At 39.2% G+C, this 26,958-nt stretch overlaps 1 protein-coding gene across 4 annotated transcripts in view; it reads right to left on the bottom strand.

Annotated features, from left to right (window-relative positions):
- Positions 1 to 26,958, bottom strand: part of PRIM2 (DNA primase subunit 2) — a 277,151-nt gene that overhangs the window by 235,942 nt on the left and 14,251 nt on the right. Inside the window, exon 6 of one of the 4 annotated variants that reach the window (XM_060021362.1) lies at positions 1,399 to 1,478. The exons of the other annotated variants lie outside the window; for them this stretch is intronic. Coding sequence (XP_059877345.1) covers positions 1,473 to 1,478 — 6 coding nt within the window. The 3' untranslated portion in view covers positions 1,399 to 1,472. Of the gene's footprint in view, positions 1 to 1,398; positions 1,479 to 26,958 lie in introns of those variants that run through there. 4 annotated transcript variants of the gene reach the window in all.

The following is a 26,958-nucleotide window of genomic DNA, read 5'->3' as shown; positions in this document are numbered from 1 at the left end:
GACCAACAGTTTTTCTTTAAGTCTCAAAAGGTGAAGGAATTATACAATAAAAAACAGAGAAGGAAAGTGAAGGTGAAACTACTACACCAAAGGTTGTGTCACAGAGGTTTTAACAGTCAAGAAAAATGAGAACTTTTTTAATAAAAATACCTTAAAGTGAATTATATACAGTTGACCCTTGAACAACATGGGTTTAAACTGTGTGGTTCCACTTATATGGGAATTTTTTTCCCAATAAATGTGTACAACATTTCTACACAATCTACTGTTTGTTGAGTCCAAGGATGGAGAACTACGGCCAACTGTAAAGTTACATGTGGATTTTTGACTGTGAGAAGGGGGGAGATGTCATCGCCCCTGACCTCAGCATTGTTCAAGGGTCAATTGCAATTATCACAAAAATTAGTTCCAAGACTACAACCAACCAGACCTTCAAAAACCAAACATAACAGCTAATTAGATCACTTAATTTGAAACATTCAATACAACTTCTAAAGTTAGAAGTATTATTTAGTTTTGTTTTTACATGCATAACCAAACTGCTTAATAAATAATAAGATAGCTAACCTTTAGTAAACAGTTACTACATGCCAAGCATTATGCAACTTACCAGGTAATTTCATTTGGTTTCACGTCAATCCTACAAGGGATATACTATGATGTTCTCTATTTTATGAGGAAGAAAATGAGGCACTGACAGGTTAGGTAACTTACCCAGGGACGTAAGAAATCCACTATGAGATTACTCTTCCCAGGTCTTCTCACTCACACTTTCTCCCTTAGCAATCTTCTTTTCCACCATTTCAAATAGTATTGTCATATGGTATTTTGATTATATATTTCCAACCACGACCTCCTGAACACAGCTTAACATTTTGAACTGTCCACTGCCTATCTTAATTGGCCGACCAGCACTCACAGGCAATATTTTCAGAACCAAAAGTACTATCCTGCCTAAAAACATACTCCTATTTCTATACTCCCCACCATCAATAACCTCGCACTATCTGTGTATTCTACACACCAAAAGCTTGGCCTTGTCCTCACCTCACAGGCCATTAGTCGTCAAGCCCTCAGGCTCCTTCCCTAACGACTACCATCCCTGCCCACTCTGCCATCCCTGCCCACTCTGTCCACTGCCACAGCCTGGCTATGGTTCAGACTCTCATCAGGCCTTCAGCTGGTCAGTCATTCACTCAACAAACTCTCATCATTAACAAAGAAACTGGCAATATCCTAACAGAACTCTACCATAAGTCTCAACATCCTACTACTTGGCAATTCTTTTTTTTCCAACTTTTAATTTTAAAATAATTATAGACTCACAAGAAATTGCAAAGATAGCACAGAGAGGCCCCACGTACCGTTCACCCAGGGCCTCAATGGCCCCATCTCACATAACTGCAGTACAGCGTCTAAAGCAGGACAGGCGACTTCAGCACAACACATGTGCACAGCTCCATGCCATTTCATCACACCTGTACATTTGTGAAACAACCACAACTAATTATTTTACCCCAAGGGTCTTAGTGCTAACTAATTAATCTCATTAAGCCTTTAATAGACTCATTCTCACGTTCAGTTAGCAGGCAGCTTCACTATAAGATAAGTGAAGTGGTGTCAGTATTACTTGGCAATCTGCAATCTCCTTTGGAGTCCCACGTCTCCACTTCCTAATTCACTCAGTCATCATCATCATACTAGATTATAACACGCCAGCCCACGCCTCAAAACCCTTCACCAATGCCCTCCTGCCCTTACCCTATCTGGCTAGCCTCGTCGTCCACTCTTCCCCGTAATTTTTTTTTTTGCGGTACGCGGGCCTCTCACTGTTGTGGCCTCTCCCGTTGTGGAGTGCAGGCTCCGGACGCGCAGGCTCAGCGGCCATGGCTCACGGGCCCAGCCGCTCCGCGGCATGTGGGATCTTCCCAGACCGGGGCACGAACCCGTGTCCCCTGCATCGGCAGGCGGACTCTCAACCACTGCGCCACCAGGGAAGCCTCTCTTCCCCATAATTTAATGACAAACTTCCTTGTCGTAAAAACATACAACCAAAACCAAGATTAATATGGGAAATACACGAATGTATTTCCTTGAAATAAAAAGGGGGAAGAAATCATTAAAATAACATTAAATGAACAGAGTATGTGACATCTAGACCTCCAGAGGGTAGGGGTTACACTATGATTAGCAAAGTGAGATGATGGAGCCATGTCTGTGTTCCAGCTGGAAAGGGGAGGAAGAAGCCCCCTGCATGAAGGAACAGCAGGCTGATGGTGCTAGAGAGAGACAGGAAGGGACCGAGGCCTCCACCACCAACCAGTCCTCAGAACACAGGTCCAGCAGCCGCTGAGCCTCCACAAGGGAGCAAGAGAAAAAAGAGACCACCCTAACCACCCAACCCGTCCCCATGCATCCCTCAAGTCTATCTTCAGGACCTGTAGGCTGACCAGCTGAATGCATTTCAGAGGTCCTAGGTCCAAAGGCAACATTCTCTCAATGGTTTATGATGCTTGGAATTCCTCTGCAGTGCTATTTACACACACCACCATTATCATCATGAACTACAATATAGATATATTTTGAAAAAATTAGAATTCTTTTTAGATTAACATTCCTCAAGACTGGCTACTTTAAGTCATAATCATAAATTTATAATTTCTAGGAATCATTTCAAAAGTGATCCAAAGACCAGAAACCTCACTTTATGGACAGCACAATCCCAAGGAAAAGACACCTTCACTGTATGTTCCATGAAGCGAGGAACAGAAAGAACTGAATGTCCTGACCCAGGCCCCCCAGAGGACCTATGAGCAGCCAGCCAGCCAGCCCTAGTCCTCCCCATCCAAGGAGTGAGCTTGCCCGGCCCACTGGGAGACCAGGAAGTCCTGTGCGCAGAGCTCTGCACTCTGCTGTGAGGGGACTACAAAGGAGCACGACTGAGATGCTGCTTTTGGCCGGTTCCTGCATCTGCAATGCTCACAAGTTGATGTGGGTCCTAGAAATATGCAACACTGTGGGTTTAATTTAAGAAGATTATTTTTTACAAAAAATAGGAAGACAACCAGATATAACTTTAGTTATGGAAACAATGTGTCTGGGATGATAGCTACTTTGGTATTAGCAAGGTTAACAATGTACTTTTTAAAGTGGGGTAATACCATAACTAAAATAACAAGAAAAGCAAAGTAATTTAAAACAAAATAACACTGACATAGATAAATGATGAGGTCCCGTGCACCAAGTGACACAAGCAGGTGGTCAGATTCTGCACCCACTCCTAGAAGCGCCTGCAGGCATCCCCGTTTGCAGACAGGCATGTGGGGGGCCACGAACACCACACCATGAGGAGCATTCTTTCTCCTCTCTGTCTGGGATTCCAGGAACAATCCAGGTGTACAAATACCATGGGGGAAACAACATTCTGTGTTTATTTATAAAACATGTTTGGTTCTAGATTCAGATCAACAGAAACAGGTTTTTTTGGTCCACATAAACATAAAAAGGAACATTAAACAGTTGAGAAGGACGTGGACAAGTCACTGTGCAGAACTACCCGGCGCATCACAGGCGCTCTGTGCCCACCCCTCATTGTCATAACCGCCACAGTTCCACAAGGCATCCAGAATATCCAGATGGGGAACAGAGCCCCTACAGTCCAGAACCCCAAAGCTGGACCAAGAAGCTGTCCTCCTAAGGTCCGACGTGAAACAACCAGTGGCCTCCGTAACTTCTCCTGACCGGTCCAACTCAATCACTCCTACCTCAGTGTAAAATCTGCTCTTGGATTTTGGTTTACGCTCATCTTTGAATGTTACATGAGTCTACTGTGAAACGAACTAAAACACGCAATGTGATCAAAGAAATGTTTTTTAAAACATCCCAGAGAAGAAAAGCAACAAAGGGTATAGAAAAGCCATGGGCTGGATAATGGGGCTGCAGGAATACGATGTTCCCCAAGAGGCAGCACACATATTACACTGGGAAAACCACTTATGGTATATTTAACACACAATATTTGGTTTCCATTTCTGCCAAAAACTGGCAGCTAAAATAAAACATCTTAATAAATTAAGGTTAATGCTTTAATTTCCTATGTTGTAAATCTCCCACCTCACACCTGTGTTTGTATATGCCTTTGATGGGCCATGTCAACATCTACTCCACTTCATTTCACTGCCAGTGAAGGACTAGCTGGGAAGAAACCTACTCACATATATTTAGTAAGAAGCTTTGTGATTTACACATTTCAAAAAACTAGAGGTATGATTTTTGCGTTCCAGTTCTACCACTCCATTCTGGGGAGGTCACCTAACCTCTCTGAGCTTCACTTTCCTCATGGAGCTGTTGTGAGGATTAAATAACATAAGCATGGAAAGCATATAGCTTAGTGACTGCCACTCAGTAAACACATAACAAAAGTCACCTCTTAGTGACTAACTCTTTTCCTCTGTCTCCTTACATCACCAGGCAGAACAAAACCTTAGTAAGTTCACTGTCCATCCAGTCATCAACGAGTATTCCTTCCTTAGGGAGCAAGGACCCTGTGCGAGTTCTGAAACAGTCCTCCTGATTTTCTAGCACGCATGCAGAGGCCTTACTCCTCGGATCAACTAAAGGAAACTGGAACATACATGGCTATTAGGCTTCAATACAGACGACAGAAAGATTCTCTTGCCCAAAAGCTGCATGGGACTCTGAAATTGGGAGAGCATACTTTAACCAGAGATGAACAGGGAAAAAAGCCAGACAGCTGGCAGGTATCAACATTTGAAGTATGGCACCAGTAGTCTGAAAGCCAAGGAGATTAGCAATCAGGGGCAGGGAGAGAGTGGATGGAGAGAAGCCCAGAAATAAGGAGTTTAACGCTCTGTCAGTATGCCTTGGTTGGGGGTAGGGAGGTGGAGCGGGGAGCAGCAGGACGGACACACTGACAGGGCCTGGGCTAACTGGGTAACTGTCATTACTGCAACTACTTCCTCCTACATTCCTAGTTCTTAGATCTAGCCACTCAATGACTGGGAACACAATGATTCTTTTGGCAACTCCACTAGACTTCCACATCCCTAGTTCTTATTCTCATCCACAGACTAAGACAAAGCAATCTGACCTAGGCTCTGAACTAGTCCAGAACATGACTTCAACTGAAAAGTACTAAATTTTCAGGGAACTTGGAGGTAACAGGAACAGGTTAGAAAGATTATGGAATGAAAAAATAATGTAAACATTAAAAAACTAAGTATCTTTTTTGTAACACCTTCAGAAAACATGGTAACACTTTACAATGTAAATGTTTAACTACAGAAAGTGTTAGAGCACTAAAGATGATATTTAATAAAATTAATTTCATTCTTTTAAGATCTAAATAGTAACATATGTTATATATATAACACTGTAAGACAATTAGAACATAGCTCTATATGTGGAAACTTCAGCTAATTTACAGTCATACATTTTTCAAGAGCAAAGTCACAGGCACGGAGTCATCAACAATGAGAATACAAGGAATTCTAGATTCAAAAGCCACAGGAAATTTTTTTAAAAGATGACTTTCCCCAGTTATGTAAAAAATGTTTGCATATGTTAATTTTAGCCTTCAAGGGTAATTCAGCTTCACATTTAGTCATAGCATCTTTAGGTTTAAACTATCTCATGATGAGCAGAATCTAATTTTGTAGCTTGGTAAGGAAAATCCAAATTCTGTGAACTTCTAAAATACTGCCACTAAAGAACAACTGACAAGGTGTATTTTTACAAATATATACATAATGGATAGGCCTCAATTAACTAGAAAATTCAGTGAACATTTTCCTAATTCTCCAAATATAGTATTATATTTCTATATCTATATAATAATATATATATATATGTAATACCAAATATCTATAAAATAATACAATGTTGGCTTCCATAATTATTTGATGTCAAAAAACACTGTGAGAGGACTTCCCTGGTGGTGCAGTGGTTAAGAATCCACCTGCCACTGCAGGGGACATGTGTTCGAGTGCTGGTCCAGGAGGATCCCACAAGCTGTGGAGTAACTAAGCCCGTGCACCACAGCTATTGAGCCTGTACTCTAGAGCCCGCAAGCCACAACTACTGAGCCCACGTGCCACAACTACTGAAGCCTGTGCGCATAGAGCCCATGCTCCGCAACAAAAGAAGCCACCGCAATGAGAAGCCTGAGCACTGCAACGAAGAGTAGCCTCTGCTCTCCGCAACTAGAAAAAGCCCACGCACAGCAACAAAGACCCAACACAACCAAAAATAAATAAATTAATTAATTTTTTAAAAACCACTGCAAGGGGGAGCTTCAAGATGGCATAAGAGTAAGATGTGGAGATCACCTTCCTCCCCACAAATACATCAGAAATACATCTACGTGTGGAACAACTCCTGCAGATCACCTACTGGACGCTGGCAGAAGACCTCAGACCTCCCAAAAGGCAAGAAACTCCCCACGTACCTGGGTAGGGCAAAAGAAAAAAGAAACAACAGAGACAAAAGAATAGGGACGGGACCTGCACCAGTGGGAGGGAACTGTGAAGGAGGAAAGGTTGCCACACACAAGGAAGGCCCTTCGCGGGTGGAGACTGTGGGTGGCGGAGGGGGGAAGCTTCGGAGCCACGGAGGAGAGCACAGCAATAGGGGTGCGGAGGGCAAAGCGGAGAGATTCCTGCACAAAGGATCGATGCCGACCAGCACTCACCAGCCTGAGAGGCTTGTCTGCTCACCCGCTGGGATGGGTGGGGTCTGAGAGCTGAGGTTCTGGCTTCGGTTGGATCCCAGGGAGAGGACTGGGGTTGGCTGCGTGAACACAGTCTGAAGGAGGCTAGTGCGCCACAGCTGGCCGGAAGGAAGTCCAGGAAAAAGTCTGGAGCTGCCAAAGAGGCAAGAGACTTTTTCTTGCCTCTTTGTTTCCTGGTGCACGAGGAGAGGGGATTAACAGTGCCGCCTAAACAAGCTCCAGAGACAGGCGCGAAACGCTGCTATCAGCGTGGACCCTAGAGACGAGCATGGGACGCTAAGGCTGCTGCTGCAGCCACCAAGCAGCCTGTGTGCAAGCACAGGTCACTATCCACACCTCCCCTCCCGGGAGCCTGTGCAGCCCTCCACTGCCAGGGTCCCGTGATCCAGGGACAACGGCCCCAGGGAGAACACACGGCGCACCTCAGGCTGGTGCAACGTCACGCCAGCCTCTGCCGCTGCAGGCTCACCACGCGTTCCGTACCCCTCCCTCCCCCTGGCCTGAGTGAGCCAGAGCTCCCAAAGCAGCTGCTCCTTTAACCCTGTGCTATCTCAGCAAAGAACAGATGCCCTCAGGCAACCTACATGCAGAGGTGGGGCCAAATCCAAAGCTGAACCCGGGGAGCTGTGCTAACAAACAAGAGAACGGGAAATTTCTCCCAGCTGCCTCAGGAGCAACGGATTAAATCTCCACACTCAACTGGATGTACCCTGCATCTGTGGAATACCTGAATAGACAATGAATCATCCCAAATTGAAGAGGTAGACTTTGGGAGCAACAATATATTTTTTTTTTTTTTCCCTTTTTCTCTTTTTGTGAGTGTGTATGTGTATGCTTCAGTGTGTGATTTTGTCTGTACAGCTTTGCTTTCGCCATCTGTCCTAGGGTTCTGTCTGTCCGTTTTTTTGTTTTTTCTTTTTTTCTTGTTTTCTAGTATAGTTTTTAGCGCTTGTTGTCATTCATGGATTTGTTTCTTGGTTTGGATGCTCTCTTCTTTCTTCCATTTTAATTACTTTTTAAATTTTATTTAATAATTTTTTGTTATTTTTTACTTTAATAATTTCATTTTATCTTATTTTATTTCATTTTATTTTATCTTTTTCTTTCTTTCTTTCTTTTTTTCTTCCTTTTATTCTGAGCCATGTGGATGACAGGCTCTTGGTGCTCCAGCCAGGCATCATGGCTGTGCCTCTGAGGTGGGAGAGCCAAGTTCAGGACATTGGTCAACCAGACACCTCCCAGCTGCATGTAATATCAAATGGCAAAAATCTCCCTGTGCCTCTGAGGTGGGAGAGCCAAATTCAGGACATTGGTCCACCAGACACCTCCCAGCTGCACGTAATATCAAATGGCGAAAATCTCCCAAGACCTCCATCTCAATGCCAAGACCCAGCTCCACTCAACAATCAGCAAGCTACAGTACTTGACACCTTATTCCAAACAACTAGCAAGACAGGAACATAACCCCACTCATTAGTAGAGAGTCTGCCAAAAATCATAATAAGGTCACAGACACCCCAAAACACACCACCAGACGTGGACCTGCCCACCAGAAAGACAAGATCGAGCCTCATCCACCAGAACACAGGCACCAGACCCCTCCACCAGGAAGCCTACACTACCCACTGAACCAACCTTAGCCACTGTGGGCAGACACCAAAAACAACGGGAACTAATAACCTGCAGCCTGAGAAAAGGAGACCCCAAACACACTAAGGTAAGGAAAATGAGAAGACACAGAAACACACAGCAGATGAAGGAGCAAGGTAAAAACCCACCAGACCTAACAAATGAAGAGGAAATAGGCAGTCTACCTGAAAAAGAATTCAGAATAATGATAGTAAAGATGATCCAAAATCTTGGAAACAGAATGGAGAAAATACAAGAAACATTTAACAAGGAACTCGAAGAACTAAAGAGCAAAAAAACAGTGATAAACAACACAATAAATGAACCTAAAAATTCTCTAGAAGGGATCAATAGCAGAATAACTGAGGCAGAAGAATGGATAAGTGACCTGGAAGATAAAATAGTGGAAATAACTACTGCAGAGCAGAATAAAGGAAAAAGAATGAAAAGAATTGAGGACAGTCTCAGAGACCTCTGGGACAACATTAAATGCACCAACATTCGAATTATAGGGGTCCCAGAAGAAGAAAAGAAAAAAGGACTGAGAAAATACTTGAAAAGATTATAGCTGAAAACTTCCCTTATATGGGGAAAGGAAATAGTTAATGAAGTCCAGGAAGCACAGAGAATCCCATACAGGATAAATCAAAGGACAAACACGCCAAGGCACATATTAATCAAACTATCAAAAATTAAATACAAAGAAAAAATGTTAAAAGCAGCCAGTGAAAAACAACAAATAACATACAAGTGAATCCCCATAAGGTTAACAGCTGATATTTGAGCACAAACTCTGCAAGCCAGAAGGGAGTGGCAGGACATATTTAAAGGCATGAAAGGGAAAAACCTACAACCAAGATTACTCTACCCAGCAAGGACCTCATTCAGATTTGATGGAGAAACTAAAACCTTTACAGACAAGCAAAAGCTAAAAGAATTCAGTACCACCAAACCAGTTTTACAACAAATGCTAAAGGAACTTCTCTAGGCAAGAAACACAAGAGAAGGAAAAGACCGACAATAACAAACCCAAAACAATTAAGAAACTGGGAATAGGAACATACATATCAATAATTACCTTAAATGTAAATGGACTAAATGCTCCAACCAAAAGACATAGACTGGCTGAATGGATACAAAAACAAGACCCATATATATGCTGTCTACAAGAGACCCACTTCAGACCTAGGGACACATACATACTGAAAGTGAGGGACGGAAAAAGATATTCCATGCAAATGGAAATCAAAAGAAAGCTGGAGTAGCAATTCTCATATCAGACAAAATAGACTTTAAAACAAAGACTATTACAAAAGACAAAGAACGACACTACATAATGATCAAGGGACCAATCCAAGAAGAAAATATAACAATTGGAAATATTTATGCACGCAACATAGGAGCACCTCAATACATAAGGCAAATACTAACAGCCATGAAAGGGGAAATCGACAGTAACACAATCACAGTAGGGGACTTTAACACCCCACTTTTACCAATGTACAGATCATCCAAAATGAAAATAAATAAGGAAACACAAGCTTTAAATGATACATTAAACAAGACAGACTTAACTGATATATAGGACATTCCATCCAAAAACAACAGAATACACTTTCTTCTCAAGTGCTCATGGAACATTCTCCAGGATAGATTATATCTTGGGTCACAAAACAAGCTTTGGTAAATTTAAGAAAATTGAAATAGTATCAAGTATCTTTCCTGATCACAACGCTATGGGACTAGATATCAATTACAGGAAAAAAATCTGTAAAAAATACAAACACATGGAGGCTAAACAATATATTACTTAATAACCAAGAGATCACTGAAGAAATCAAAGAGGAAATCAAAAAATACCTAGAAACAAATGACAATGAAAACACGATGACCCAAATCTGGTGGGATGCAGCAAAAGCAGTTCTAAAAGAGAAGTTTATACCAATACAATCCTACCTTAAGAAACAAGAAACATCTCAAATAAACAACCTAACTTTACACCTAAAGCAATTAGAGAAACAAGAACAAAAAAACCCCAAAGTCAGCAGAAGGAAAGAAATCATAAAGATCAGATCAGAAATAAATGAAAAAGAAATGAAGGAAACGATAGCAAAGATCAGTAAAACTAAAAGCTGGTTCTTTGAGAAGATAAACAAAATTGATAAACCATTAGCCAGACTCATCAAGAAAAAAAGGGAGAAGACTCAAATCAATAGAATTAGAAATGAAAAAGGAGAAGTAACAACTGACACTGCAGAAATACAAAGGATCATGAGAGATTACTACAAGCAACTCTATGCCAATAAAATGGACAACGTGGAAGAAATGGAAAATTCTTAGAAATGCACAACCTTAGGAGACTGAGCCAGGAATAAATAGAAATTATGAACAGACCAATCACAAGCACTGAAATTGAAACTGTGATTAAAAATCTTCCAACAAACAAAAGCCCAGGACCAGATGGCTTCACAGGCGAATTCTATCAAACATTTAGAGAAGAGCTAACACCTATCCTTCTCAAACTCTTCCAACATATAGCAGAGGGAGGAACACTCCTAAACTCATTCTACGAGGCCACCATCACCCTGAAACCAAAACCACACAAAGATGTCACAAAGAAAGAAAACTACAGGTCAATATCACTGACGAACACAGATGCAAAAATCCTCAACAAAATACTAGCAAACAGAATCCAACAGCACATTAAAAGCATCATACACCATGATCAAGTGGGGTTTATCCCAGGAATGCAAGGATTCTTCAATATACGCAAATCAATCAACGTGATACACCATATTAACAAATTGAAGGAGAAAAACCATATGATCGTCTCAATAGATGCAGAGACAGCTTTCGACAAAATTCAACACCCATTTATGATAAAAACCCTCCAGAAAGTAGGCATAGAGGAAACTTACCTCAACATAATAAAGGCCATATATGACAAACCCACAGCCAACATCATTCTCAATGGTGAAAAACTGAAACCATCTCCACTAAGATCAGGAACAAGACAAGGTTGCTCACTCTCACCACTATTATTCAACATAGTTTTGGAAGTTTTCGCCACAGCAATCAGAGAAGAAAAAGAAATAAAAGGAATCCAAATCGGAAAAGAAGAAGTAAAGCCGTCACTGTTTGCAGATGACATGATACTATACATAGAGAATCCTAAAGATGCTTCAGAAAACTACTAGAGCTAATCAGTGAATTTGGTAAAGTAGCAGGATACAAAATTAATGCACAGAAATCTCTGGCATTCCTATACATTAATGATGAAAAATCTGAAAGTGAAATTAAGAAAACACTCCTATTTACCACTGCAACAAAAAGAATAAAATACCTAGGAATAAACCTACCTAAGGAGAAAAAAGACCTGTATGCAAAAAATTATAAGACACTGATGAAAAAACTTAAAGATGATACCAACAGAGAGATATACCATGTTCCTGGATTGAAGAATCAACATTTTGAAAATGACTCTACTACCCAAAGCAATCTACAGATTCAATGCAATCCCTGTCAAACTACCACTGGCATTTTTCACAGAACTAGAACAAAAAATTTCACAATTTGTATGGAAACACAAAAGACCGCAAATAGCCAAAGCAATCTTGAGAAAGAAAAACAGAGCTGGAGGAATCAGGGTCCCTGAATTCAGACTATACTACAATGCTACTGTAATCAAGACAGTATGGTACTGGCACAAAAACAGAAATATAGATCAATGGAACAGGATAGAAAGGCCAGAGATAAACCCATGAACATACGGTCACCTTTTCTTTGATAAAGGAGGCAAGGATATACAATGGAGAAAAGACAGCCTCTTCAATAAGTGGAGCTAAGAAATCTGGACTGCTACATGTAAAAGAATGAAATTAGAACACTCCCTAACACTGTACACAAAAATAAACTCAAAATGTATTAAAGACCTAAACGTAAGGGCAGACGCTATCAAACTCTTAGAGGAAAACATAGGCAGAACACTCTATGACATAAATCACAGGAAGATCCTTTTTGACCCACCTCCTAGAGAAATGGAAATAAAAATAAACAAATGGCAACTAATGAAACTTCAAAGCTTTTGCACAGCAAAGGAAACCATAAACAAGACGAAAAGACAACCCTCAGAATGGGAGAAAATACTTGCAAATGAAACTGACAAAGGATTAATCTTGTATGAACAAGCAGTTCATACAGCTCATTATCAAAAAAATAAACAACCCAATCCAAAAATGGGCAGAAGACCTATACAGACCAAGATATACAGATTGCCAACAAACACATGAAAGGATGCTCAACATCACTAATCATTAGAGAAATGCAAATCAAAACTACAACACCAGTCAGAATGGCCATCATCAAAATGTCTACAAACAATAAATGCTGGACAGGGTGTGGAGAAAAGGGAACCCTCTTGCACTGTTGGTGGGAATGTGAATTGATACAGCCACTATGGAGAACAGTATGGCAGTTCCCTAAAAAGCTAAAAACAGAACTACCATACGACCCAGCAATCCCACTACTGGGCATATACCCTGAGAAAACCATAATTCAAAGAGTCATGTACCACAACGTTCACTGCATCTCTATTTACAATAGCCAGGACATGGAAGCAACCTAAGTGTCCATCAACAGATGAATAAAGATGTGGCACATATATATAAAATGGAATATTACTCAGCCTAAAAAGAAACAAAACTGAGTTATTTGTAGTGAGGTGGATGGACCTAGAGTCTGTCATACAGAGTGAAGTAAGTCAGAAAAACAAATACTGTATGCTAACACCTATATATGGAATCTAAAAAAAAAAAAAAAAAATGGTCATGAAGAACCTAGGGTCAAGACAGGAATAAAGACGCAGACCGAATAGAGAATGGACTTGAGGACTGGGGAGGGGGAAGGGTAAGCTGGAACAAAGTGAGAGAGTGGCATGGACATATATACACTACCAAATGTAAAACAGATAGCTAGCGGGAAGCAGCCGCATAGCACAGGGAGATCAGCTTGGTGCTTTTGACCACCTAGAGGGGTGAAGTGGGATAGGGAGGGTGGGAGGGAGGGAGACGCAAGAGGGAAGAGATATGGGGATATATGTATACGTATAACTCATTCACTTTGTTATAAAGCAGAAACTAACACACCACTGTAAAGCAGTTATACTCCAATAAAGATGTTAAAAAAAAAAAACACTGTGAGAATTATAAAAGTATCATACTTGTGGAGTCTGCCTATATAAAGGAAGCCCTGTGTTAATGCTTTCATTTAAATCATTTGGAAAGAAGTTGAAGGTACAACTATAACAGAAACACAAAGAGCTCTGTCTAAATCACAAATTTTTCTAAATAAAAAAGAGAACAAATTGAAATCTGCTAACCAGCATAATCCCTCAAATTCAGTTCAACACAAAAAGTTCATTTAATATATAATACCTATACGGTGATTTATAATAATGCTGAGAAAGGATAAGTACTCCATGTAACTGTACTGATCTTAAAGATTACCCAGTATTCATGAAACAGAACAGAGGCAAATCTTTTGAAATAACTACTATTTTCTCTCAAAATTAACTCATACGTTTACTCAACTCTCAAAGAGAACACCGTGCTTGGAACCCTTAGGCAATTCAACTCCAACTTGCCTACTTCATGCTCTTGGGACATACAACTTACTTCCCCACTCTGAAGACAAACGTGCCCCTTCATCTGGTTACTAATCCTTTCCCTCCTCAGTCCCCTTTAGACCTGGACATCCACAGAGTGCTTCTCGAGAGTGAGTCTAACCACCGTTACGCCCTCCTCCAGGCCCCTCTCCACTCCCATCACGGGCAATGCCCCATCAGAAGTCCTGTGGAAGGTATCCAGGCTTATCACACATGTGTTCTCTAGTGTGTCCTGTTCTTCTGTCTGTGCGTCCTGCCTCAGCTCTACCATCACACTCCCTATTGGTTAAAATTTATTCTGTGTCAAAGAGAGAGATTAAAGGTACACATATTTCCCCACTTTGCAGGCACCACATTAAAATCACTTTGTGACTTACTGATAGGCTTATAATAATTTGTAAACATGTCACAGAGGGTAAGGTATAAAGACATTCATGTACATCACAGAAATGACATTTTCATATTTTAAGTAATAGGAAGAGTTGACCACATGATGGATGCACATTCCAAAAGAGCTTCAGCAACCCAAATGAGATCAACTAACAATGGAAACAGTATAAGGGTCAAAATGATCAGAAAACCATGTCCACCACAAGGCCAACTTGCAAATATCTAAGACATAACCACACACAACTACACACATAAAACTATTAAATCAATGTAAAAATCAATGTTCCAATGTTAACTGGAAAAAAGCAACCAAAAGTTCCTAGTAAATTCATATAACTGACATTTTCAATAACAAATGACAACTTAAACTTTAATTCGTGTTCACTGAAAAGAAGTTATCAGCCAAAAATGACATAAAATAACTTCTAAGACAGATGAAATTTAGATTTCAAACTACAGGGGATAAGAAACAAATTATAAATGTCAGGTTCACGATAAGGAAAGCTATTTTAAAATAAACAAAAGTAAGCAGTTCAAAGTTTACACATACTTATTTTCAGTGAGCCAGGCAATAAGGCTACCAACCACGCTTGCCTTCTCTCCAAACCCTCACTCCCTGAACACATTTGGCAACTGACCAACACCTGTTCTATTTAACACGCCGCGGAGTTTTCATCTGTGACACACAAAATCCTCTCCAACCTGGATGCTCAGCTTCACTGTCCCTGCCACTCAGTACTATTCTCGTGAAAAGCATCCTGCCATTAGCCACTGGCATTTCAAATCAAATAAAAAAATATGTGACTGTCCTGAGAAGGTTTTTAAAAACATCAAGGTAAATTATAAGCTGCTGTCAGACTCTGAACTGCAGCAGCACAGAGACCCTTTGTCTGGGAGGCTGTCAGCTGTCAAAGCCTGACCTTTGCCTAACTGGTCAGCTAGGGAAGCATTAACACAATCTGTTTAACCCCTCCCATTCATCTTTAATGTGACATAAGGTTAAGTCAATCAACTCAGCAATGAGAGGTCCAAAACAGTCCCCACAGACAGCAATATCTACTCATTTCTTATCCTTCCAAGAAATTTCAGTTTTAAAATCCAAGTTATTTACACATAAGTCCAAGAATGAAAAATATCAGTTTTTCCTTTTTGAATACTTCAGATTAAGGCTTTCTGTTGTATGTCATGAAGATTCAAAAGCTACCAGATACTAGAAACCCAAATATAGACTAAATGAGCCAAAGTATCAAAGGACTGCCAGAACCAGAAAGAGAACACAAGAGTCCCACATCTGATAACTGGCCTCATTTTCACTTCCTCCAAATTTGTATCCCATAAAATTACATCAGCCATGGCAAACTGAACAAAAACAAAATTTAAAAGAAAAAACTATGCAAAGAAATTAATTATCCCTTTTTCCATACATATTTCTCCATGAAAGCAAACATAATGCAATTTAGTTATAACAATGCATCTCCTCCTAATGTCAAAATGTCATTGCAGGCAGTTCCCTGGTGGTCCAGTGGTTAAGACTCCGTGCTCCCAATGCAGGCAGCCCTGGTTCAATCCCTGGTCAGAAAACTAGATCCTGCATGCCGCAACTAAGAGCTCACATGCCACAACAAAGACCCGGCGCAGCCAAATAAATAAATAAATAAATATTTTTTTTAAACGTCATTGCAGCATTAATGAAACTGAAAAGATGGAAAAATGCACACAAACACAGCACATAAGCACTTGAAGACCAGACAGACTCTAAGGTGTATATGCCAGTGGTCCAGCTTCTGTGACATGAAAACCAAGATGGCCTGTGTCTCTCCACCTGCTGCTGTTTCCTTCTGCCTCGGCTTAGGAGGCAGGGCCTATTATACATCCGAGACTAGCTTATGTGACAAATGCTAGTAACTTTTCCCTACACCTTGCTTTGTCCTGAGTCTAAAACATGGGTCCTGAGCCTAAAAGCATCGCTGACACCTGTTTTAACACAACAGTTCTCAAAGCAAACCAAATATGCTAACCAAAGTGAAGGAAATGTGCATGTTCCTATTAATTATAAAAGTCTGGAAACTGGAAGGACTACAGGGATCGAGGGGCAAGCTAATCAACAGCACCTGAATTCAAGTGCCTTACTTGCCAGGATGAGGTGCCATGGGAGAGTACCAGGAGAAGAGGGGAACAGGTCTCTGCCAGGAAGGTGATTGCAGTCTGCCCCAGGAATGACTTTTCTGCCAGGCACCCTACAACACTTTCTCACTCTACCTGCCATGAATCCCCAACAGCTACAACCACTTGATCAAGTTTTATCTATAGTGTTTATTTCAAAAAGAAAAGGCATAATGTTTTTCACATTCTCCACACCTTCATCCAAGGTTCTGATAAATCCCCTCAGACAACTAGCTCTATCTTATCCCCCAACTTAGAATCACTGAACTAGAAAAACCAAAACAGTCACCCAAGAAGCCAAAGTTACTGTTCTTTTTAGAAACTGTACAGGACGCCCATCCATCATGATGTACAAATGTGGACAGTAATGTTCCCTTCAGTCAATCTTCCAATTTTATACATATTTCTACATCTTACTTTAATGTATATGTTTATTAAGATGCACCTCAAATGACATGGAGAATGCAACAGTAAATAAATAATTATAGCAAGCAGATTAGAAACAACCAGAGTAGTATTAAAAACCAATCATGATTGCAAACACACTTGTTAAAAGTATGCATGTATTTTCCATAAATTACTATTTCCTAAAATAAAAATCCCAAATAGATGTTTTTTTTTAATTGCAACAAAACATACCAATCTAATAACCTCGAAGTTTTCCAACATATAGGCATTTACTGCCTCTGTGTCCTCCTTAACATCACTAGTGAACATACATGTCAGGCACACTACTAAATACACCATACACTCTATCTCCTTTAAACCTCACAAATCTGTGAAGTGGAGATTGTGATTATTCCCATTTTGAAGATGAGGAAACTGAAAAACAGATTCAAAATTACATAGCTGACTGTCAAGTCTGGATTGAATTTTATGCTACTTATAAACCAATAAGTTTGCCTATTACTGTTTAATGCAGGCAGGCAGGAGACACAGACTCCTGCATTAGAGACACAGACCTTTATTATCCACAGTGCAGGAAGCAGCAAAAGAACCAGCATGGTTGTGTGGTTCTCCTTCCCCCAGGGGCAACATGACACAGCACAGATGGATGCTCAGGGTACAGTGAGGTTGCACTGCAGCTAAGGAGCCCTGGGAACCAGTCACTTTCATAGCAGGCAGTAAGCGAGCCTCCTCTATGTACCAGGAAGACATTACCTCATCCCTCGAGGTTGCCTGCTAAAAACACAGCTGTGAGAAATGGCCCAGGTAAAGACTGCTCAGGACCCTGTATTCCTAACATACCCAGCAAGATGTGCAAGAGCAGGAGAGACCCGTGGAGGAGGGTTTTTCCTGACACCGATATGTGCTGGACTGCTAACTATCATTAATAAAATACATTCCAAAAGTTTAACTTTTTTCCCTAAATTTAAAATTATAATTGTTGAGATTGCTGAGGCTTCTGGTTAAAAATGGTAAACTGAACATCTACATTTACCTCCACAACAAAATAAAAATGACAATAAAAGTGTAAAAAGACTATAAACCACAAAGGACAAACAAAATAGTGGAAAAGAAACGTCTACATATTTTTGGAAAGGAGATGAAAGTGCATTAACTGATTTAGAAAGAAAGAAGAACCTACAACTTAATCCCTGGAGAAAATGGTACTGAAAAGAAGAAAGCCAATATGACCACATAGAGCACAAAAAATCATGAATTAGAAACACCACATACAGAGGAAAGATGTAAGTCAGGGAATGCAAAAAAAATAAAGAAAAGTCACCACAGTGAGCAGTGGGCTCCTGCTCTCAGATACAAGAACATCAGCACTAAGACATAAATCACTGTGGAAGAACACTGGAGGCTTCCTCTGAAACACTGACTTTGGCAGGGGTCATCCAACAATCAAATATTAAAAAAAAAAAAGAGATCAAATAAGATCCAATAGTAAATAAGCATCATATACACCTGCATGAGCACATAAAACCCAATCTTCCAATTTACTTTTTCACATCTCAATCTTAAATAAAAACAAATAGTCGGGCTTCCCTGGTGGCGCAGTTGTTGGGAGTCCGCCTGCCGATGCAGAGGACACGGGTTCATGCCCTGGTCCAGGAGGATCCCACATGCCGCAGAGCGGCTGGGCCGTGAGCCATGGCCGCTGGGCCTGCACGTCCAGAGCCTGTGCTCCACAGCGGGAGAGGCCACAGCGGTGAGAAGCCCATGTACCACAAGAAAAAAAAAATAGTCAAGGATCATTAAACATTCAAGGAAAAATTCAACATAAAGGACTATCTAAAACGGATGAACTAAATAAAGGAATGAGAGGTAAAGACAACTAATGGAGCAGAAGACAACTAATAATCTTTAAAAGAAAGAAGAAAATATATTCATGAAGCAAAAACAGAAGCCTATAAAAAGGAGAACCAGAAAGGACTATTAGAAACTAAAGACAGGATGACGGCAGACAGCAGAAACAACAACTACAATCCTGCAGCCTGTGGAAAAGAAACCACATTCACAGAAAGACAGAAAAGATGAAAAGGCAGAGGGCTATGTACCAAATGAAGGAACAAGATAAAACCCCAGAAAAACAACTAAATGAAGTGGAGATAGGCAACCTTCCAGAAAAAGAATTCTGAATAATGATAGTGAAGATGATCGAGGACCTCGGAAAAAGAATGGAGGCAAAGATCGAGAAGATGCAAGAAATGTTTAACAGAGACCTAGAAGAATTAAAGAACAAACACACAGAGATGAACAATACAATAACTGAAATGTAAACTACACTAGAAGGAATCAATAGCAGAATAACTGAGGCAGAAGAACAGATAAGTGACCTGGAAGACAGAATGGTGGAATTCACTACTGCAGAACAGAATAAAGAAAAAAGAATGAAAAGAAATGAAGACAGCCTAAAACACCTCTGGGACAACATTAAATGCAACTAAATTCGCATTACAGGGGTCCCAGAAGAAGAGAGAGAGAAAGAACCAGAGAAAATACTTGAAGAGATTATAGTCCAAAACTTCCCTAACATGGGGAAGGAAATAGCCACCCAAGTCCAGGAAGCGCAGAGAGTCCCATACAGGATAAACCCAAGGAGAAACACGCCGAGACACATAGTAATCAAGTTGACAAAAATTAAAGACAAAGAAAAATTATTGAAAGCAACAAGGGAAAAATGACAAATAACATACAAGGGAACTTCCATAAGGTTAACAGCTGATTTCTCAGCAGAAACTCTACAAGCCAGAAGGGAGTGGCATGATATATTTAAAGTGATGAAAGGGAAAAACCTACAACTAAGATTACTCTACCCAGCAAGGATCTCATTCAGATTCCATGGAGAAATCAAAAGCTTTACAGACAAGCAAAAGCTAAGAGAATTCAGGACCACCAAACCAGCTCTACAACAAATGTTAAAGAAACTTCTCTAACTGGGAAACACAAGAGAAGAAAAGGACCTATAAAAAACAAACCCAAAACAATTAAGAAAATGGTAACAGGGACATACATATCGATAATTACCTTAAACGTGAATGGATTAAATGCTCCAACCAAAAGACACAGGCTCACTGAATGGATACAAAAACAAGACCCATATATAAGCTGTCTATGTAAGACCCACTTCAGACCTAGGGACACATACAGACTGAAAGTGAGGGGATGGAAAAAGATATTCCATGCAAATGGAAATCAAAAGAAAGCTGGAGTAGCAATACTCATATCAGATTAAATAGTCTTTAAAATAAAGAATGTTATAAGAGACAAGGAAGGACACTACATAATGATCAAGGGATCAATCTAAGAAGCAGATATAACAATTATAAATATCTATGCACCCAACATAGGAGCACCTAAATACATAAGGCAACTGCTAACAGCTATAAAAGAGAAAATCGACAGTAACACAATAATAGTGGGGGACTTTAAAACCTCACTTACACCAATGGACAGATCATCCAAAATGAAAATAAATAAGGAAACAGAAGCTTTAAATGACACAATAGACCAAAAACATTTAATTGATATTTATAGGACATTTCATCCAAAAACAGCAGATTACACTTTTTTCTCAAGTGCTCACGGAACATTCTCCAGGATACATCACATCTTGGGTCACAAATCAAGCCTCAGTAAATTTAAGAAAATTAAAATCATATCAAGCATCTTTTCTGACCACAACGCTATGAGATTAAAAATGAATTACAGGCAAAAAAACGTAAAAAACACAAACACGTGGAGGCTAAACAATACGTTACTAAATAACCAAGAGAACACTGAAGAAATCAAAGAAGAAATCAAAAAATACCTAGAGACAAACAACAATGAAAACATGATGATCCAAAACCTATGGGATGCAGCAAAAGCAGTTCTAAGAGGGACATTTACAGCTATACAAGCCTACCTCAAGAAACAAGAAAAATCCAAATAAACAATCTAACCTTACACCTAAAGAAACTACACAAAGAAGGACAAACAAAACCCATAATTAGCAGAAGGAAAGAAATCATAAAGATCAGAGCAGAAATAAATGAAATAGAAACAAAGAAAACAATGGCAAAGATCAATAAAACTAAATGCTGGTTCTTTCAGAAGATAAACAAAATTGATAAACCATTAGCCAGACTCATCAAGAAAAAGAGGGAGAAGACTCAAATCAATAAAATTCAAAATGAAAAAGGAGAAGTTACAACAGACACCACAGAAATACAAAGCAACCTCAGAGACTACTACAAGCAATGCTATGCCAATAAAATGGACAACCTGGAAGAAATGGACAAATACTTAGAAAGGTATAACCTTCCAAGACTGAACCAGGAGGAAATACAAAATATGAACAGACCAATCACAAGTAATGAAATTGAAACTGTGATTAAAAATCTTCCAACAAACAAAAGTCCAGGACCAGATGGCTTCACAGGTGAATTCTATCAAACATTTAGAGAAGAGCTAACAACACCCAGCCTTCTCAAACTCTTCCAAAAAATTGCAGAGGAAGGAACACTCCCAAATTCATTCTATGAGGCCACCATCACCCTGATACCAAAACCAGACAAAGATACTACAAAAAAAGAAAATTACAGACCAATATCACTGATGAATATAGATACAAAACTCCTCAACAAAATACTAGCAAACACAATCCAACAACACATTAAAAGGATCATACACTAAAGTCAAGTGGGATTTATCCCAGGGATGCAAGGATTCTTTAATATACACAAATCAATCAATGTGATACACCATATTAACACACTGAAGAATAAAAACCATATGATCATCTCAATAGATGCAGAAAAAGCTTTCAACAAAATTCAACACCCATTTATGATAAAAACTCTCCAGAAAGTAGGCACAGAGGGAACCTATCTCAATAAAATAAAGGCCATATATGACAAACCCACAGCAAACATCACTCTCAATAGTGAAAAACTGAAAGCATTTCCTCTAAGATCAGGAACAACACAAGGATGTCCACTGTCACCACTATTACTCAAGATAGTTTTGGAAGTCCTAGCCATGAGAATCAGAGAAGAAAAAGAAATAAAAGGACTACAAATTGGAAAAGAAGAAGTAAAACTGTCACTGTTTGCAGATGACATGATACTATACACAGAGAATCCTAAAGATGCCACCAGAAACTACTAGAGCTAATCAATGAATCTGGTAAAGTAGCAGGATACAAAATCAATGCACAGAAATCTCTTGTATTCCTATACACTAATGATCAAAAATTTGAAAGAGAAATTAAGGAAACACTCCCATTTACCATTGTAACAAAAAGAATAAAATACCTAGGAATAAACCTACCTAGGGAGACAAAAGACCTGTATGCAGAAAACTATAAGACACAGATGAGAGAAATTAAAGATGATACCAACAGAGAGATATACCATGTCCTTGGATTGGAAGAATCAATACTGTGAAAATGACTATACTACCCAAAGCAATCTACAGATTCAATGCAATCCTATCAAATTACCAATGGCATTTTTCACAGAACTAGAACAAAAAACTTGACAATTTGTATGGAAACAAAAAAGACCCCAAATAGCCAAAGCAGTCTTGAGGGAAGAAAACAGAGCTGGAGGAATCAGACTCCCTGACTTCAGACTATACTACAAAGCTACAGTAATCAAGACAATATGGTACTGGCACAAAAGCAGAAACATAGATCAATGGAACAAGACAGAAAGCCCAGAGATAAACCCACGTACCTATGGTCAACTAATCTATGACAAAGGAGGCAAGGATATACAATGGAGAAAGACAGTCTCTTCAATAAGTGGTGCTGGGAAAACTGGACAGCTACATGTAAAGGAATGAAATTGGAACACTCCCTAACACTGTACACAAAAATAAACTCAAAATGGATTAGAGACCTAAATGTAAGATCGGACACTATAAAACTCTTAGACGAAAACATAGGAAGAACACTCTTTGACATAAATCACAGCAAGATCTTTTTTGATCCACCTCCTAGAGTAATGTAAAGAAAAACAAAAATAAACAAATGGGAACTAATGAAACTTCAAAGCTTTTGCACAGCAAAGGAATACATCAACAAGACGAAAAGACAACCCTCAGAATGGGAGAAAATATTTGCAAACAAATCAACAAAGGATTAATCTCCAAAATATATAAACAGCTCATGCAGTTCAATATTAGAAAAACAAACAACCCAATACAAAAATGGGCAGAAGACCTAAATAGACATTTCTCCAAAGAAGACATACAGATGGCGAATAGGTACATGAAAGGCTGCTCAACATCATTAATTATTAGAGAAATGCAAATCAAAACTACAATGAGGTATCACCTCACAGCAGTCAGAATGCGCATCATCAGAAAATCTACAAACAACAAATGCTGGAGAGGGTGTGGAGAAAAGGGAACCCTCTTGCTCTGTTGGTCAGAATGTAAACTGACACAGCCACTATGGAAAACAGTATGGAGGTTCCTTAAAAAACTAAAAATAGAACTACCATACCACACAGCAATCCCATACTGGGCATATACCCAGAGAAAACCATAATTCAAAAAGACACATATATCCCAATGTTCATTGCAGCACTATTTACAATAGCCAGGTCATGGAAGCCACATAAATGCCCATCGACAGACGAATGGATAACAATAATGTGGTACATATATACAATGGAATGTTACTCAGCCATAAAAAGAAACGAAATTGGGTCATTTGTTAAGACATGGATCAATCTAGAGACTGTCATACACAGTGAAGTAAGTCAGAAAGAGAAAAAGAAATATCGTATATTAACGCATATATGTGGAACCTAGAAAAATGGTACAGATGAACAGGTTTGCAGGGCAGAAATTGAGACACAGATGTACAGAAAAACGTATGGACACCAAGGGGGAAAAGCGGCGGGGGGTGGGGGGCGGAGGGCGGTGGTAGTGTGATGAATTGGGCGATTGGGATTGACATGTATACACTGATGTTTATAAAATTGATGACTAGTAAGAACCTGCTTGAAAAGCAGTAAAAAAAATAAATTAAAGACAAGACATCAAAAAAAAACACAATAAATGTTGGCAAGCATGCAGAGAAAAGAGAACCCTTGTACACTGCTGATGGGAATGCAAATTGGTGCAGCTGCTGTGGAAAACAGTATGGAGGTTTCTGAAAAAACTAAAAATAGAACTACCATGACCTGGCAGTTCCACCCCTGGGTATATATCTGAAAAAAACAAAAACACTCATTCAAAATGATACATGCACCCCAATGTTCATAGCAACATTATTTAGAATTGCCAAGATATGGAAGCAATCTAAGTGTCCATCAACACATGAATGGATACACACAATGGAATACTACTCAGCCATGAAAAAGAATTAAATTTTGCCATTTGCAGCAACATGCATGAACTTGGAGGACATTATGCTAAGTGAAATAAGTCAGAGGAAGGCAAATACTGTTATGATATCACTTATACATGGTTACCAGCAACGGGGCAGGGGGGATGTGAGGGACAATATAGGAGTGGGGGAGCGGGAGACATAAATTATTGAGTATAAGATAGGCTCAAGGATGTATTGTACAATACAAGGAATTCAACCAATATTTTGTAATAACTGTAAATGAAAGGAACCTTTAAAAATTGTATAAAGAAATAAATATATAAAATTAAAGACAGGAGAGCAGGGGGAAAAAAAGATTTATAAAACAGTTGAAGAACTTTCCTAGAAAATAAAGAGATTAACTGGATGTTAAAACAAAAAGGAAAATAAGACGAGAAATTCAGGAGGTCCAAATTCTAACAAACAAGAAATTATAAAGAAAGAGCAATGAAAAACAAAAGGGAAGAAATGATCAAATCCATAACAAAAACAAATGTTCTAAACAGAAGAACCCAAGTATTCAGATTAAAGGGCCCATGAACTTGCCATCCAAGAACGAAAAACAATTCAGACATCGTCATGAAATTTCACAAACCTGAGTGGGAGGTGGCAGGGCCAAACTACAGAAAGTGAGACACAGTTCAAATGGAAACAAAAAGAAAGCTAGGGTAGCAATACTTATATCAGACAAAATAGACTTTAAAACAAAGTCTGTAACAAGAGACAAAGAAGAACATTACATAATGATCAAGGGATCAATCCCGTAAGAAGATATAACAACTGTAAATACATATATACCCCACATGGGAGCACCTAAATACAAAAATGCAAGTATTAATAAACATAAAGAGACAGTAACAAAATAATAGTAGGGGACTTTAACACTCACTTACATTAAGGGACAGATCATCCAGACAGAAACTCATTAAGGAAACATTGGTGTTCAATGACACATAAGAACAGATGAACTTAACAGATATACAGAGAGCAATCCATCCAAAAGCAGCAGAATACATTCTTTTCAAGTGCACATAAAACATTCCCTAGGACAGATCACATGCTAGGCGACAAAATAGTTCCAAAAAATTTAAGAAGACTGAACTCATATCAAGCATCTTCTCCAACCACAATACTATGAGACTAGAAATCAAGTATAAGAAAAAAAGTACCAAAAACCCCAAATACATGGAGTCTAAACAACATGCTACTAAACAACCAATGGGTCCCTGAAGAAATCAAAGAGAAAGTCAAATAACATGGAGACAAGTGAAAGGGAAACACAACAATCCAAAATCTATGGGATACAGCAAAAGCAGCTCTAAGATGGAAGTTTATAGTGATATAAATCTACCTCAAAAAACAAGAAAAATCTCAAAACAATTTAACCTTACACCTAAAGGAAGTAGAAAAAGAAAAACAAACAAAATTCAATTAGTAGAAAGAAAGAAATAATAAAAATCAGAGCAAAAATAAATGAAACAGAGACTAACTAAAAAATTAGAAAAGATCAATGAAACTAAGAACCGATTCTTTGAAAATATAAACAAAATTGACAAACCTCTAGCCAGACTCATCAAGATAGAGAGGACCCAAATAAAATATTAAACGAAAGAGGAAAAGTTACAACGTCACAGAAATACAAAGGATCATAAGTGATTACTACAAACAATTATACACCAATAAAATGGATAATGTAGAAAAAATGGATAAATTTCTAGAAATGCACAATCTCCCAAGACTGAATCAGGAAAAAATAGAAAATGTGAACAGACCAATTATCAGTATTAAAATTGAATCAGTGGGGCTTCCCTGGTGGCGCAGTGGTTGCCTGCTGATGCAGGGGACACGGGTTCGTGCCCCAGTCCGGGAAGGTCCCACATGCCGCGGAGCATCTGGGCCCATGAGCCATGGCCTCTGAGCCTGCGCGTCCGGAGGCTGTGCTCCGCAATGGGACAGGCCACAACTATGAGAGGCCTGCGTACCGCAAAAAAAAAAAAAAAAAAAAATTGAATCAGTAATCAAAAATCTCCCAGCAAACAAATGCCCAGGACCTGATGGCAACACAGGTGAACTCTACCAAAGATTTAAAGAAGACCTAAAACCTATCCTTCTCAAACTACTCCAAATAACCAAAGAAGAAGGAATATTTCTCAACTCATTCAATGAAGCCAGCATTACCATGATAGCAAAACAAGACAAAGACACCACAAATAAAAAAAAAATCACAGATACAAATATCCTCAACAAAATATTAGCAAAACAAATTCAACAATACAGTAAAAGGAGTATACACTATGATCAAATGGGATTTACCCCAGACATGCAAGGATGCTTCAGTATCTGCAAATCAATTAATGTGATGTACAACTAACAAAGAATAACAATCATATGATCATCTCAGTAGATGCTGAAAAAGCTTTTGATAAAATTCAACAATGATTTATGATAAAAACGCTCAACAAAGATGGTATAGAAGGAATATACCTCAACATAATAAAGGTCCGGTATGACAAACCTACAGCCAACATCATCTTCAACAGTGAAAAGCTG

Source organism: Delphinus delphis, chromosome 10, assembly GCF_949987515.2.
Source record: "Delphinus delphis chromosome 10, mDelDel1.2, whole genome shotgun sequence".
NCBI lineage: Eukaryota > Metazoa > Chordata > Mammalia > Artiodactyla > Delphinidae > Delphinus > Delphinus delphis.
This window is presented reverse-complemented; position numbering and strand designations above follow the sequence as displayed.